Source organism: Eubalaena glacialis, chromosome 7 (assembly GCF_028564815.1).
Source record: "Eubalaena glacialis isolate mEubGla1 chromosome 7, mEubGla1.1.hap2.+ XY, whole genome shotgun sequence".
NCBI lineage: Eukaryota > Metazoa > Chordata > Mammalia > Artiodactyla > Balaenidae > Eubalaena > Eubalaena glacialis.
Window position 1 is genome coordinate 29,287,508 of NC_083722.1, and position 16,480 is coordinate 29,303,987.

Below are 16,480 nucleotides of genomic sequence, written 5' to 3' on the forward strand. Positions count from 1 at the left end.
CAGTATGTATTTCCTAACAGTAAGGATATTCTCTTAAAAAACTAGCACAGTTTTCAACTTCAGTAAATTTAACATGGATACAATATTTTAATTTGCTGTCCATATTCCATAGTTGTCAGTTGACCCAGTAAGGCCCTTGATAGACAGCATACTTTTTCCTCTGGTATAGGGTCCTGCCTAGGATCCGATATTTCATTAAATTGTCCTTTAAGGTGGCCAGGCAGAACACTTGTTCTAATGTATCTAATTAGCAGAAAACAGTGTTCACATCGTGCTTAATTATGTAAATATTTGGAATTCTCCTCTTATTTCATTTTATTTTTTAATAAATTTATTTATTTATTTTTGGCTGCGTGAGTCTTCGTTGCTGCGCGTGGGCTTTCTCTAGTTGTGGCGAGCGGAGGCTACTCTTCGTTGCGGTGCGCGGGCTTCTCACTGTGGTGTCTTCTCCTGTTGCGGAGCATGGGCTCTAGGCACGCAGGCTTCAGTATTTGCAGCACGCGGGCTCAGTAGTTGTAGCTCGAGGGCTCTAGACCGCAGGCTCAGTAGCTGTGGCCCACGGGCTTAGTTGCCTCGGGGCACGTGGGATCTTCCCGGACCAGGGATCGAACCCGTGTCCCCTGCATTGGCAGGCGGATTCTTAACCACTGCGCCACCAGGGAAGCCCTCACTTTATTAAAGAAGCGACTCCATTCCTTTAGTAGCTGGATTTATAGATTATATTATGGTGAGCTATAGTTCTAAACTCTCTTGCAGTGCAGTTTTCAGAATTCTTGAGAACACAGGGAGTTGTAGAAGTAAATCTGGTCCAGCAGCAGAAAGCAATTTAATACAATGATCTTAGGCATTCTTATGGCCACTGTAACCTTGTAAACTACTATGTCTGTGTCCTTGGAACAATCCGATTTTGTAGAAAGAATGGAAGTGCCAAATCAAACAAAACCTGACCCTACCTTCCGAGAAAGCAGTATTTCAGCAATACACTTTTCCAACTAAATCACAGTCTTCTCACTCAGATGTTATTATCTCTTCCAGTAGTTTAACATTTTTTCCCGGGATTTTGCATTGGGAAGTTTATGTTTAAGGTGTTTTTTTAAGGAAGGTCTGTTTCCAAATTGCTATTCTCAAAGGTACACCCAGGTAAAATCCCATAACAAAGAGAGGTTCTGTTTCAGAAAAACCATTCCAGGTGCTCAGAGAGGCCTCTGGAAACAATACCTTGTTGATCTGATTGCAGTGAGTTCTGGGCAGCAGATAATCCTGTATAATAAGATCGTTTTCTGGTCCTTGTCCATTTCACGCTGAATTGTTCAAGAGGATGAGGGTGGGGATAAAATCGCCTAGTCCTGTGTATTCTGTGTAAGAGGTCGTGTAGGACCTCACTTAACCCTTACCCACCTTAAGCAGGTGGTGCCGTGCTCCTGAATGCCATGTAGACCCCCAGCACTGTGAAGCCAGGCCGGTGGTTCCCATCTTTCTCACCAACAAGAGCCTCTTCTTTTGGTTCCTCTCACCCCTCTCTGCCTTCCATGGGTTTACGGTTTTAAAGTTGAACTCCATAAAACTGCTACCCTACTTCCATGGAATCCTAGTGTTGGAAACACAGGACGAGACCTTATGTGGCCAGGAGGATGGGAGACTGAGGGGCTGTGGCATTTTGTATGTTTCCTTCCTTTCTGGAGTCATAGCAGTTTTCTGTTGGTAGATTGGGACGGTATTGTGGTTTCCTGTAATATGTCCTTTTCAGCAGCAGGAATTGAATGTCCATTCAGAATTTATTTAAGAGTTTATTACCAGGTCCATGTATCATCAAGATGTAACTCTATTGTTAATGCTTAATGTGCCATGTTTTTGTCTTTTTTTTTTTTTTTGGTTGCGTTGGGTCTTTGTTGCTGCGTGCAGGCTTTCTCTAGTTGCAGCGAGCGGGGGCTACTCTTTGTTGCAGTGCGCGGGCTTCGGCTTCTCATTGCGGTGGCTTCTCTTGTTGGAAGCACGGGCTGTAGGCATGCGGGCTTCAGTAGTTGTGGCCCGCGGGCTCAGTAGTTGTGGCTCGTGGGCTCTGTAGTTGTGGCTTGCAGGCTCTAGAGCGCAGGCTCAGTAGTTGTGGCACACAGGCTTAGTTGCTCCGCAGCATGTGAGATCTTCCCAGACCAGGGCTCGAACCCATGTCCCCTGCATTGGCAGGAGGGCTCCTAACCATTTTGCCACCAGGGAAGTCCCTTTTTGTCATTTTTAAAAACTTTAGTTCTTTTGATAACATAACCCAAGCATACTGGGGCAAGTGGGGGTCCAAAGTGTTCAACTTAAAGATTAATGTGGGTTCATGTTATTTGGGAAGTTACACGAAAACAGTATTTCTTGTCTGATCGGTTTGGAAACAAAAAGCACCATAGTAAGGAGAGTGACACTTAGCGTGTACACACTGGCCATCCATTGCACTGAGAAAGTCTCAAATGATCTTAAAACAGTCACCTCATTCACTTCGTTAGGATTATGGATCATACAGAACAGTGGTCCTGTCCCAGTTAAGGACAGAGATGGCTTGAGAACGGGAGCCAGTGCCATTCTCTCGTTGCCGTTTCTAATATGGGTCCTTGCTGTTGACTTTCCTTCCTTTGCTCCTCTCCTCCCTTCTGCCTTCCCCACTTCTCTCTCTTCCTATTTGTGACCTGTAACTATTTGTGTTAAGTATGAAGCTGGGTTCCCAGCAGCCCCGTTGCCCTTGGGATTTTGAGGGGAAGTTTGGAAAGCAGGTGAGGCGTGGAAATTGCCCTGAAATACTTGTGGAGGAGGTCCTGGATAGTGAGAAAGGGAGCAAAAAACGGACAGTGTCTCTCGGTCAATCGCATTCCCTTTTTCTTTCAGACTTCAGGCTATGAAGAAACATGAGGGGAAAACAGGGTGAGAGACAAAGGAATTGGATTTACGTTGTTTAAACTGCACTTAGTTCCGATGAGCACATTCATAGTCCTGGATCTTAGGGAGATCGGAAGCATTTGACAGGGACAGTAATCCTTCCCTGTGTAGTTTCTTAAAGCACGTGTTATATAAAGACAGCATCTCCTTTCAATGGACTGCAAAAGGGATTGTGAAGGCAGCTGGCGGATGTTTTCTCAAGCAGACCGTTTTGTACCTGCAGCAGCAAAAAGGCAAAGGGCTCATTCTGTAGAACGAGATACTAAGATGCTATTTCTTTTTTTTTTAATTTTTAAATTTAAAAAAATTTTAAGTTGGAGTATAGTTGATTTACAATGTTGTGCTAGTTTCTGGTACAGCAAAGTGATTCGGTTATATCTATCTATCTATCTATCTATCTATATTCTTTCTTAGATTCTTTTCCATTATAGGTTGTTATAAGGTATTGAATATAGTTCCCCGTGCTATACATTAGGTCCTGTAGTAGTCTGTATCTGTTAAACCCAAAATCCTAGTTTATCCCTCCCTCACCCTTTCCCCTTTGGTAACCATAACTTTGTTTCCTATGTCTGTGAGTCTGTTTCTGTTTCGTAAATAAGTTCATTAGTTCATTTGTATCATTTTTTTAGATTTCACATATAAGTGATATTATACGGTATTTGTCTTTCTCTGTGTGACTTGCTTCACTTAGTATGATCATCTCTAGGTCCATCCATGTTTTTGCATAACTTTGACGTCCCAATCTGTACCTAAAGACTGTTCTTAGGGAAAACAATGCCGCTTAAGGAACAGGACAGAATTGGCTTAGCGCACTTACTTAAAAGGTTCAGATATTGTCCTGGCACTGAGCTCTATTTTAGATCTTGAGTTTCTGGTAATATATTTTTTAATTTCTTCCATCCTTTCCCCCATCCACAACTCACTGCTCAAGCAAAGCAAAACCGGACATCATCCTGCCTTACCCAGCAAACGAGCAGAAACACATCCCCTCCCATCTCTGTTGTCTTGAGGTTTTACTCAGTAACGACCACGTTCTCAGTTCTGGGTCCTTACAAATTCCAACAATAGGCTGCGAATAAATGCTTCCTTCTTTAGGATTGGCCCAGTGTGGGAGAAGTGGTTTCTATTGGGGCTTATGAAGCAAAACCATCCCCCAGTTTCGCAACTCTGCAGACTTCATCCTCTTCCGAGGGGAAGCAGTAAGATGCAATTGAATTGTAAGAGTGGAATCGTGATTGTGTTTCTCTTATAAATATTTCCCTGAAGTTGCAGGGGTTGGTTAGGGACAGATGCTGAGTAACTGAAATCTGTGCCTTGGATGTATTTGAACAACATCAATATACTCTTCAATCAGGTTTCAGGAATGACATAACATTTCGCCTGAATTATTAAAACCACCATAAGCAGTGTTGAGAAATGAAGAACGAATGAAGCGCATTAGGAATTCAATAATAAGTACTTTTCCACTTTACATTTTTCTAAAGTGAGATTAGGGAGTGTTTGCTACCACCCACATAGGCAAGATCTTGAGGTGATTTTGGGGTGCAAAAGATGGAATAAACTGTGACTTACTAATATAATTTTCTAACCTTATGAGAAAGGTTTCTGCTACCATTAAGTTTTGTTTTTTTTTTTAAAGATTTATTGATTGATTGATTGATTGCTATGTTGGGTCTTCGTTTCTGTGCTAGGGCTTTCTCTAGTTGCGGCAAGCGGGGGCCACTCCTCATCACGGTGCGCGGGCCTCTCACTATCGCGGCCTCTCTTGTTGCGGAGCACAGGCTCCAGACGCGCAGGCTCAGTAATTGTGGCTCACGGGCCTAGTTGCTCCGCGGCATGTGGGATCTTCCCACACCAGGGCTCGAACCCGTGTCCCCTGCATTAGCAGGCAGGTTCTCAACCACTGCGCCACCAGGGAAGCCCAACCATTAAGTTTTCATTGTCTACTTTTCTGTAACACAGACTTGTATCATGCTTACTGAATGCCATATCCTGTTCTAAGCATTTTTTATAAATATTAACTTAATTTTCTTAACCTTATGAGGTAGGCCACTATCATCACCATTTTGCAGATGGGAAAACTGAGGTACAGAAAATCACTTGCCCGAGGTCACACAGCTACAAAGGGGCAGTGCTAGGCTTTAAGCTCAGGCACTGATCTGACTCTGGACACTGCCCCTTGATTCTTAGAATCTGGATTTATTTTTCTGGTTCTTGGAATCTGGATTTTAATTTTTCCAATGTTAGAAATTTCTAGTTTCTATGGTTGATTTTTTAAAATTGTGCTCAATCAAGAAAAATTTATTTCCCTTAGCAAAACCCAGCTTGTTCTGAAATAAAACAACTGAAAAATTGTCACCAATAATGAGTTTTCCTCCATAGAAGTCACCCCGATTTCCTCCTTTTCACTGTTTTCTTGGATTGCTTGAAATGGAAAAATTCTAAAGCCAGATACCCAATGGCTGAAGGCTCTGAGGGCTGTTTGAAAACATAAAGGCTGTTTCAGATAAGTCAGAGGTGATGGAGTCGTGCTAATCGTGCTAATCGGAACTCACATCTGTTGAACTTGGGGGTAGTTTTCTCAGCCCCAGACAGCAGCAGCTGCAACCAAAGAAACTCTCCTTCCTTTGCCAAAAGGCTCCTGGACTCCAAATTCCAGACAGTCATCCTGTCTGTCAGCCCAAATTTCCTACGGGAAGTAGACTTGAAGTATAAACACCGGGAAGCCGGGCTGAAGGGAGCAGATTATTCCATTTAAGAGGTTGCTGTGCCCTTGCTCTGCCCCCAGGGCCGTAGTCATCTTCGGGGAGCAGGCAGGAACAGGCAGGCTGTTCTCCATCCCCCGCTCCCCAACCCCGGTCTTTGCCACCTTTGCTTCCCGTAATGCTACTTCCAGCCGGATGGCACCTTTCGGTTGAACCTCTAGGATGTTTGAGAATTATAAAGCACACACAACCACTGCAGGAGAAAAGCCTCTTACTGTGACAGCCTCAAAAGCATTATCTCATGCACAGAGTCAAGGAAGGTGTGGCCTTTGCCCTTGGAAGGCTGTTGTCCTCCCCAGGCCCACCCACCAGTGGCTTCTTCCTCTAGGCTTTAGAGGACAGGTATTTTATGTTTTAAATGTATATTCTATTCTCTAATTTATTGAACAGCTTTTGAATTTAAGCTGTTTGGGACACTGAAAAACACATAAGCATTTTCCCCACGTAGGGCTAAAATACAAGTAGAAAAGAAAATCCTTACAAATGAGTGTCCTTGAATCAAAACCTGGTCAGGTATTATGTAAGCAGATTTTGCAGAGAAGGAGGAATTTCTCTAATTCTGTTGATTGTTCTTCACGAGTAATTGGTCAGTTACCCTTGCAGCGTATGAACAGAATTTGACGTATTAAGTTGTTGATGGTATGTCAGATTGTAAAAATTAGGTGGGCTCAGGTTTATAAATTTAAAAAATAATAGTTCTTACTATATTTCGTCAAATCTAAGACACCACTGATTGTGAGACACACCATTATTTTATATACCACTAAGGAAAAAAGCACACTGCCACCAAGCTACGGAAAGGCATTGGTTAAAAACATATATATCACTTATACGTGGAATCTAAAACACTGATACAAATGAACTTATCTACAAAATAGAATTAGACTCACAGATTTGGAGAACAAACTTGTGGTTACCAAAGGGGGAAGGAGTTGGGGAGGGATGAACTGGGAATTTGGGATTAACAGGTACACACTACTGTATATAAAATAGATAACCAACAAGGACCTACTACTGTATAGCACAGGGAACTATATTCAATATCTTGTAATAACCTATAAGGGAAAAGAATCTGAAAAAGAATACCTATGTATCTATCTATCCATCTATCTATATCTGAATCACTTTGCTGTATACCTGGAACACTGTACATCAACTATACTTCAGTTTTTAAAAAGTGCATTTAGATGTTTTAGCACCTCTAAAATATGGTAGCAATGTTTTAGCCCCAGTCTTGCCTCTTTTCCACGTAGTCTGACAGCACGATTCTAACTGCATTGTTCAGTTCTGAGTTTTCCTCTACGGCCTATTGGGTCCCCTGGTTCCCTTCTTCCTGAAACACTTCCTTCCTTTGGCTTCCTGGACTCCACCCTCTCTTGCTCTCCTCCCACCTCTCCGGCTGTTCCTTCTCCAGCTCCTTGGCTAGTTCCTCCTCTTGGACCCCACCTCTGAATAATGGAGAGCCCCAGGGCTCAGGACTCACCCCTCTTTTCTACCCGCACACACCCCTTCCCTGGGTGACCGATGGCTTTAAATGCCATCTATCTGCTGCTGATTCCCAAGTGCATCTACCCAGCCTGGATCTTGTACCTGAACTCAACATACAGATAGCCTCCCACCTGCTTGATGGACCCAGATGTCCAACAGGCACCTCCCACTTAAGATGTGAAAACCTGAATCCCGAACTGTGCTGTCCGCATCAGTTACCCAGCGCAGAAAATGGCTCCTCTGGCCTTCCCGCTGCTCCAAGCAAAACCTTAGCATCATCCTTAACTCCTTTCCTGCTTTCTCACCCCATATTCAAGCCATTAGCCAATCCAATCAGCAGTACCTTCAAAACAGATGCAGAAGGCGACCATTTGCCCTCATTTCCACAGCCACCACCCTGGCCCAAGGCACTGTCACCTCCCTCCTGGATCATTGCCATGGCCTCTGGACTGGTTGCTCCACTTCTGCCTGTGCCCCTTTGAGTTTATTCTTTTCACAACGGCCAGAGTGATCCTGTTCAATGTAAGTCACATCGCCGCGGTCCTGTCCTTGAAAAGTCAAAATCCCCAGTGACTTTTCACTGCACGCGGAGCGGCAGCCTGAAGGCCCAGTGCAACCTGTACTCCCCTCCTGGCCATTCGTATCCAGCCTCTGACGCCCACCACCCTCCCCATCGCTCATTGTTGCAGCCACACTGGCCTTCCTGCCCTCCTTGTACATGCCACCACCCTCCCTCCCTTTGTACCCGCTGTTCCCTCCACAGGACTTGCTCCCTCACCTCCATTAGGGCGTGATTCCAACGTTAGCTCAGTGGAGCCTTCTTTGAGATATCAGGGAGAAGGCCCCATATCTAAAATTGCAGCCCTGCCCCCTCGGTCCCCTTCCCCTGCTGTCTTTTACTCCTTCGCACTCCTGGCTGTGCAACGTATGGAATATTTTATTACTTCCCGCATTCCCCAACAGAATGCAGACTTCACCAGGAAAAAGGATTTTGTTTTGCCTCGTTCTCTGCCACGTCCCCAATGCCCAGAATCGTGTCTGGTGCTCAGTAAGGGCTCAGTACATTTTCATTACGTGAATAAACGAACAGCTTCATACAGAGGCTAAGACAGGGAGGAAGAGGGCATTTTTTGTTTTGTGTTGTTTTGTTTTCCTCCTGGAATGAAAGAAAAGGTTATTAGTTTTGTCCTCACAGCCTCAGTGAAATTTATATCTTCCATCTGGAAATGGAAATTTGTATCTTCCATTCCTACTGCTTTGATAGAGTTTGCCCTTGGTAAACAGTTCTTCCATTAACCACGAGACCTTTGCACAGTGGTTTTTAGCAGCTCCCGAGATTCATCTGAGCTTGTAATGATTGCCCATTGAACCTTCAACAAGATACTGATGAATTCAGCTTTGGAAATCACTTTTGGGGTTGCAAATGAAATCTAAACAGTTCCTCCAACTTTTTACCCCAATAGGGAAGGAGTATTTTTAACCTGGGGCAAACCAAGTTCCTGGTGTGGATGAAGCAGTTTCCTGTGTGATGCTTTGGGAGTGATCACTTTAGATATAGTGTGTTTTTTGTCTTTTGTTTTTGTTTTTGGTCACGCGGGATCTTAGTTCCTTGACCAGGGATCGAACCCGTGCCCCCTACAGTGGAATTGCAGAGTCTTAAACACTGGACCGCCAGGGAAGTCCTGATATAGCATGTTTTAACCATCCTACGACATGCTGGTTACTGCAAAAAAAACCATGCACATGTGGGGTTGTTGCTTTTAGGAGCATTTACTATGTTATCAGGCCATACAGACCGTGGCCTGGATAGCTTATCTCTGGAGGAGGTTTCCGCCATGGTGGGACCTCTTTGCCTCGTGAGCTCTGGGCCCTGACTTGGATTCAGTGGACCGCCCTCAATGGGAAGAGGGCGCCAGCAGAGGGAGAGGTTATTGCACAACAGCTGGGTTCCTGTGCCAGGAAGCCCGCGTTTCCCCCATTGGCAGCCACACGTGGGCCTTCCTTCTTGTCATCATAGAGACTGTAGATCTGGCAGGGCTACACAGCAAGGATGTGATAGCATTTGGTCCCTCTCATTCTCAGGGACTTAAGTTACAGGGCTAATGGGATAACAAATGGTGGGGAGGAGTTTCAGGCAAGAGGGGAGGGATGTAAAAAGGCTCTCATTCATTCATTCATTCACTCATTCAGTCAGAGATATTCATTGTACTTTTGTTATGTGCTAGGCTCCGGGAGTAGCTGGGGATAATGGTGATCGAAGCAGACATGGGGCTCGGGCAGAAGGTGGCCAGAAAAGGCATCTCTGAGGACATGACCATTGTACAGGGAAGACCATCATGGCATGCTAAAGCCAGACTTTTATTCACATTTCTGAACTTGACTTACAAGTTGTTGTTCTGTACAAATGTTTTATGTGTCGTGTCCATCTTTGCCCTTGTGTCCGCAGTTGGCAAGCCTGGGGTCACAGCACTTGCTGATGAAGGGCATGTTTGGGGTCAGGCTGTTGGTAGCAGGGAAGTCGTTTTGAGCTCATATGGCCTGTTTTCGACATGTGTGTCTCAGGAGACTGTGTGTGTGTGTGTGTGTGTGTGTGTGTGTGTGTGTGTGTGTGTAAACCAGCAAACCAGCACAGGGATAACTGTGGAGTCATCTGTCGCGGGAGGAGTTTGTGTACTAATTGCCTCCATGGGAGTTTTCTCATTATTTGTTCCCACCCCGCCCAACCCTGCCATTTCTTTTCCTAGCAGAATAATAACTGCCATGACATTTAACACAATGGGAGATGCAGTGGGAATACCTGAATCTTTTAAATGATGAGAATGTGGTACCAGCAAAAAGCTTATAAACACATTCGCCTCTTCGATGTACCCATTCTGTACGAAGTATGGTTGAAATCCAGAGGGCTGTGCCATGGGGTCCAGACGGCCTTTGTTTCCTCCAGCTCTGTCGTCACTGTCCTTCATGCCTCTTCCAGGGAAGGCTTTACCGTGGCTTCTTAATGATGCACTCATTTCAGATATTTATCTCCAAAAGGAAGGAGCGTTAATACCTTCTCTTGTAAAGGTCAATTCAGGTTCGTATTAAAAGAGGAGGAACTTTTTTTGCATACTGACGTTGACATTGAGCCTCCGATGAGGGTCGTCACCCAGATTATATCTGATTCAGGGTTTTATAACGCATGGGAAAATGCCATGTCTTCCACGATAACCCAACTGTTCACCTCGTGCCTCTTCCTTGAGCTCCCTCACATCAGAGCTGGGCAGAGTCCGCTCATTCGGAAGAACCCCCCGAGTCCTGTTGTGATGCCCTGTGTGTGGCAGGGGAGGCAGCGTTGACCTCTCACATGTGCCTTTCTGTGGGTGGTGCCCCTCTTGCGCAGTGGTGCCCCTTCGGACACATACTGGTGAGGTTCTGAAAAACCCAGGAGGCGAGGATGCTGGTGCCCGGCTTCATTGTTCAGCGCCTGTGGTCCTGGTGCTAAAACCGATGTCTATGCAGAACTCCTCCCGCCTGTCAGCTTCGTTGCCCCAGTGACTCTTGTCCAGAAATGGAGGGGACAGAGGAAGGAGAACCAAGGTGCTTTACGGGTTTAATACTTGACCCCGTACATCTCCTTACCCAGCCTATGAGATAAGAGGTGGTATTTTCATTTTACTGATGAGGACACTGAAATCTTAGAGGTCATTTGCCCAAGGTCACACAACTAACAAGTCATGGAGTTTGAAACTGTATCTTGGGATTAGCAAGTTTATGATCTTTCTACTACCTGCACCTTAAAAGTCACAAGCCATTTCCCTGGTGCCAGGACCACCTTCTCAGACACAGCCCCTGGCAAGTACAGCCCCTGGTTTATAGGGCTTGGCTGCTTCATGACTTCTTTGGAAACTTCAGCCATTCTGCAGAGCTCCAGGACCTGCCATCACAAGAAAAGCGAAGTTAAGCTCGTTGCCTATCAATCAGCACTTCCGTGGGTTGACGGTTGTATTGCTTTTCAACCTAAGAAAAAAGAGATTTGGTATCATGCTAAACAAGTTAGATTAATTCAACACGTGGTGACTATCTCCATTCTAGATGAAAATTATCGGAACGCTGATGGACAGTTGACCAGGGCACCCAGCCACGCAGAGATTTGGTCTCTATTTTACTATCATTTCACATTGAGATTAATCATTGGGGTAGGAACTTTCATTTTGGGAGCTTTGTGTGTGTTTGTGTTTCTTTTAACAGAATGCTTTTCTAAATCTTTTTGCCATTTGACAGTCTAGCTATGGTCTCTTTAAATTGCTACAGTTTCAGGGGTTGGAGAACTATAGCACGTGGGCTCATTTGTACTGCTTATGGCTGCTGTCACCTAACAACAGAGTTGAGAACTTGCAACAGAGACTGTATGGTTCTCAAAGCCTAAAATATTTATTCTTGCCCTGTACAGAAAAAGCTTGCTGAAACTTCCTTTTTTTAAAAAAAAGGGTACCATAGTTTTAAAAGAAAGAACTACACTTGCTAGCCCTAAAGAAAAACTTTCCAAGCATATGCTTGGTCAGTAATAACAGGCCAGGAAGAAGCACACACACCATGGTCTACGCCGAGTGCATTCATATGTGGACTATGCCCTAGGAGCATAATTCCAGCGAATAACAATGTTCCTCTGCGATACCATATTCCCTATTAACCACAACAGAGGTACCACTAACTAGCTGGGCAACCTTGAACTAGTCACTAACCTTTCTACATGAGATTCCTCACCAATAAAATTAAACATTTAAAAAATTATGTATCCCACATCATAGTATGTATAGGTATAAAGTATATGTAAATATATGTCTATATATGTGTGTTATATATATGTATATAACTTTAAAAGGAATAATAACATAAATATCAAATACAATAATAAAATAAAAAGAAGACCCATTTCCCCACCATCCAGCTTAGGAAATTGAACCTCGGGAATACCTTTGAAGTCCCCTCTGTGCCCCTGCCCAGTAGTGGACAGCTAACGTACCCCCCTCCCTCCCCAACGGTAGCTATCTCAATTTAGTTTAATCATTCTACTGCTTTTCCCTATAGTTGTATTGTTTAGTTTTGCCTGAAACTTGTTTTCTAAACGAAGAGCACTTTCAGATCCCATCAAATTTTGTGCTTCATCAGTGTGACTTCATTTTCTTCGTGCTAAACTCTTTGTCTGAAAATCTCCCAAGGGCTTTCAGTCCAGCAAAACAAAGTTAACACACAGTGGCTGCCCAACAAATACTCTTGAAATATTCCGCAGGTTTTTCTTTTCCCTTTGGTGGCGATAGTGGGGTCGGGGCAGGGTACACCAAAGTCGTGGGCTAGTTCAGACTGGTCTTCCCTCCTGCTGCTGTGGTTTGTGATCCTGTGCTAGGCTGAGAGGCTGGGATCTCCGGAGGTAGTGGTTGTCTCTGACATCTTTGTATTTATCAGCTCCGAAGTGGGAGGGGCCCGTGGTGAGGAACCTTGTTGATCCAGGCTGGCTCACATAAGTTGACTCCATGTTTACATAGTAAAAGAATAAGGTGAAACCTGATTCGTGGACCTGAAATTTAGCTTCCAGTCAATTTTAGTTGAAGGAAAATCTCATTGCACCCATTCTTCATGTTTTCCTTTTTTTAAAAAAATTTTGTGGCAGAAAAAAAGTATAAATACTGGCTTTTGGAAGAAGGAGCTATTGTTAAGCGTAAGCCTTTTAAACTCTGTAATTACTCTATAAAGCCTGTGTGTTTCCATCAGAAATGCATTTAGTCTTAAGTTGTAGTGCCCAGTGTATGGAACATTTATAATGATGGGGTACTTCCAAAAATAAATCCACTCTATAGAAAATGTTAATCAGCTCATTCCCAGGGACCATACTGAGTATCTCCATTGTACAAATGAGGAAATGAACATGACAGTTAGTGGTCTGCCCAAAGCCACACTGTCACTGGCACTACGAAGATTTAAGCAAAGGGCCCACATACAAGAAAACACAGTCATGTTTCCATGTAAGACACTGTGGGCCTTCGTTAACTTGACCTAAATTAAGATTCAGGGGCTAAGAAGCCTTTTGGTGTTTGGAAGAATCGACCACACCAACCACAAAGAGCTGGCTTGCTCCTGAAAGTTACCTGCGGGGTTTTAAATAAGACATGTTTTTTTTTTTTGAGGTGTCTGTTTGCTTGAAATCAGAAGCTCTGTATCTGGCTAAACATTGCTATGAAAACTGAAAAGCAGCGGGTTCAAGTGTATTTCACACTGCCAGGGAAAATAGTGTGGGAAGTACAGTCGGGTCTCAATCCGTGGCATTCTACTTTTACAGTTGACAAGAAAGCAGCCTGCTACCAGGAACTTACTTTCCGAAACCATTTTCAGGGGGTTGGTTCAGGATGTACACGCAAGTCTTCCAAGTCATCTGCTTCAATGGGATTGCGTGGCAGAGGAAGGGTTTCCATGGAGGAACCACAAATTCCTCCACTTACGAGGAAACTTCGGGAGTTCTTATTGCTCTTTTCTCAGGCAAAAGTTGATAGCTCATTTTATAAATATTTTCCCCAACAGCTGAGTGGAGCAAAAAAGGTTTTTTTCTTTCCCTCCCGACTAACCTCTAGTTAATTGAAAAATTCAATTAACCATCACCGTAAGCTCCTCTTCTCTTCTTTTGCTTTCTTCCCCAAGTTTCACTTGGGAACTTGACTTCATTTTTTTTTTTTTTTTGGCCTCGCCCCGTGGCCTGTGGGATCTTAGTTCCCCGACCAGGGATTGAACCCGTACCCCTTGCAGTGGAAGCACAGAGTCCTAACCACTGGACCACCAGGGAATTCCGCCCCCCCCCCTTTTTTTTTGAGTAGTAAATGTTTTAAAGACTTTTTTTCAACTTTCCTTTTAAATTGAAGTGTAGTTGATTTACAGTGTTGTGTTAGTTTCTGGTGTATAGCAAAGTGATTCAGTTATACCCATATATATTCTTTTTCAGATTGTTTTCCATTTAATTTATTATAAGATATTGAATATAGTTCCCTGTGCTATACAGTAGGACCTTGTTGTTTATCTATTTTATATATAGTAGTTTGTGTCTGCTAATCCAAAACTCCTAATTTATTCCTCCCTCACTCCCTTTCCCCTTTGGTAACCATAAGTTTGTTTTCCACATCTGTGAGTCTGTTTCTGTTTTGTAAATAAGTTCATTTGTGTCATATTTTAGATTCCACATATAAGTGGTATCACATGGTATTTGTCTTTCTCTGTCTCACTTCACTTAGTATGATAATCTCTAGGCCCACCCATGTTGCTCAAATAACACTATTTCATTCTTTTTTTTTTTTTATTCGGCTGCACCGGGTCTTAGTTGCGGCAGATGGGCTCCTTAGTTGCAGCTCTCGGGCTCCTTAGTCACGGCTCACCAGCTCCTTAGTTGTGGCGTGCGAACTCTTAGTTGCGGCATGCATGGGGGATCTAGTTCCTTAACCAGGGATCAAACCCGGGCCCCCTCCACTGGGAGCTCGGAGTCTTATCCACTGCACCACCAGGGAAGTCCCTATTTCATTCTTTTTTATGGCTGAGTAGTATTCCATTGTGTATCCTCTTTGTTAGCTGTAGTTAGCCAAGACATTGTTAACTATAATAACTCTGGTACCTGGTACCTGGGTTTGTGAGTATGGCCTCATTCAAAGATACAGTATTGATTCAGAAGACTCATTCACCTGTTGTGATACCTACCAGAGCCCTTACTGTGGGGTTATATATACACTCCATGGATAAATTTGGGAAAAGCCAATGCGTAATTGCAGAGAGAAGGTGCCTTAAAGAGGAAGACACCAAAGTGTGCCACTCAGGGAAAACCCCACCTCACAGAGGGTCGGTGCCAGGTGCTTATCCTGAGTTGTCAAATCCCAAGATTTGATTTTGGCATTTTCACCCTCTGTTCATCAGATCTGGGAATTGCACACCCATGCTGATTGAGTTTATAAGTAACTGATGAGCCAGAATGACTCCATTTATAACGTTATCCAGTGAGTTGGGTTGAAAACCCAACCCACCTACCTTTGTGATATTGGGCAAGTTGCCTGACTTTTCTGTTTTGTTTTGTTTTGTTTTTCTTACCCGGGCAATTGGAATGTTAATGAGCGAATGCCTTTACATAATACCTGGAAGATAATAGCTATTGTTAGTATATTGTCATTTTGCTGTTGTCTTCATTATAACTGTTCAAGTCAACTGTTTAGTCAACTTTTGACTAATAGATCAGAAAGTTGCCTTCTGAGCATAGAATTTTAGAGCATAGGAAGTTAGAGGTTCTGAAGGAATGCCCCCATTGGGCTGGATCAGTTGGGAATTTCATCAGTTGATATACTGGACACCATAGCCAGACTCTCACCACCCATTACCTAGACACTACTGGATAAACTCCACTGCAGTTTGAACCTGTGGCTTACCTTTTCTATCTTTTATAAAGTCGCCACTTTTTTCATCTGAGAGTCTCTAATTTATTTGGTTCCAGTTTTTAGCAGCAATAAAGGAATCACTCTGAGTACTTTGTTTGGGTTTGACTTTCAAAATATTGTTTAGGGGCGATTTATTTTTCTTCCAGATTGCTCCTTCTGGTTCCATGTTCTGGAAGTGACATCTGCAGGAGGGCACCTAGCTAGTCTCCAGGATGGCCTGCGTGTGCAGTAGGAGGCACTGCATCCCTTTGACGGTCGAGAGCCATGGGAAAGCATGCTTCTTTAAGTTCATTAAAACAGATTGGCCTTCTGTAAAGACCTCACATATCTGTATTTGTGTTTTATTTTATTTTGTGTCTGGTATAGGTATTGACATCCTGAAGCTTGTAGCAGCCCAAGTGGGAAGCCAGTGGAAGGATATCTATCAGCTTCTGTGCAATGCCAGCGAGAGGGAGGTGGCCGCTTTCTCCAACGGGTACACGGCGGACCACGAGCGGGCCTACGCAGCGCTGCAGCACTGGACCATCCGGGGCCCCGAGGCCAGCCTGGCCCAGTTAATTAGCGCCCTGCGCCAGCACCGGCGCAACGATGTCGTGGAGAAGATCCGTGGCCTGATGGAAGATACAGCCCAGGTAATGCAGCCCGGATTGTCTGTCTTTCCCACTAACCTTTACGTCCCTGTGCTCCAGATTTTACCAGGTATATGTAATAAGGAGAAAGAACTGATAGTAGGTGTCTAGGTTCTCTCTCTCCGTCTCACTCACACACATACACCCCTCTTCTAGGGCAGTACTTCTCAATGGTTTTCCATTAATCATCTAGAGAACTTTTCAACAATTTTGGTATTTGGACCCCACTGTAGACCAGTCACTGTAG

General features: G+C 44.0%; 1 protein-coding gene across 1 annotated transcript in view; it reads left to right on the plus strand.

Annotated features, from left to right (window-relative positions):
* TNFRSF21 (TNF receptor superfamily member 21) overlaps positions 1 to 16,480 on the plus strand; it is a 64,446-nt gene that overhangs the window by 23,245 nt on the left and 24,721 nt on the right. Inside the window, exon 4 of the mRNA XM_061196115.1 lies at positions 15,971 to 16,236. Within this exon, the coding sequence (XP_061052098.1) occupies positions 15,971 to 16,236 (266 nt within the window). The remainder of the gene's footprint in view (positions 1 to 15,970; positions 16,237 to 16,480) is intronic.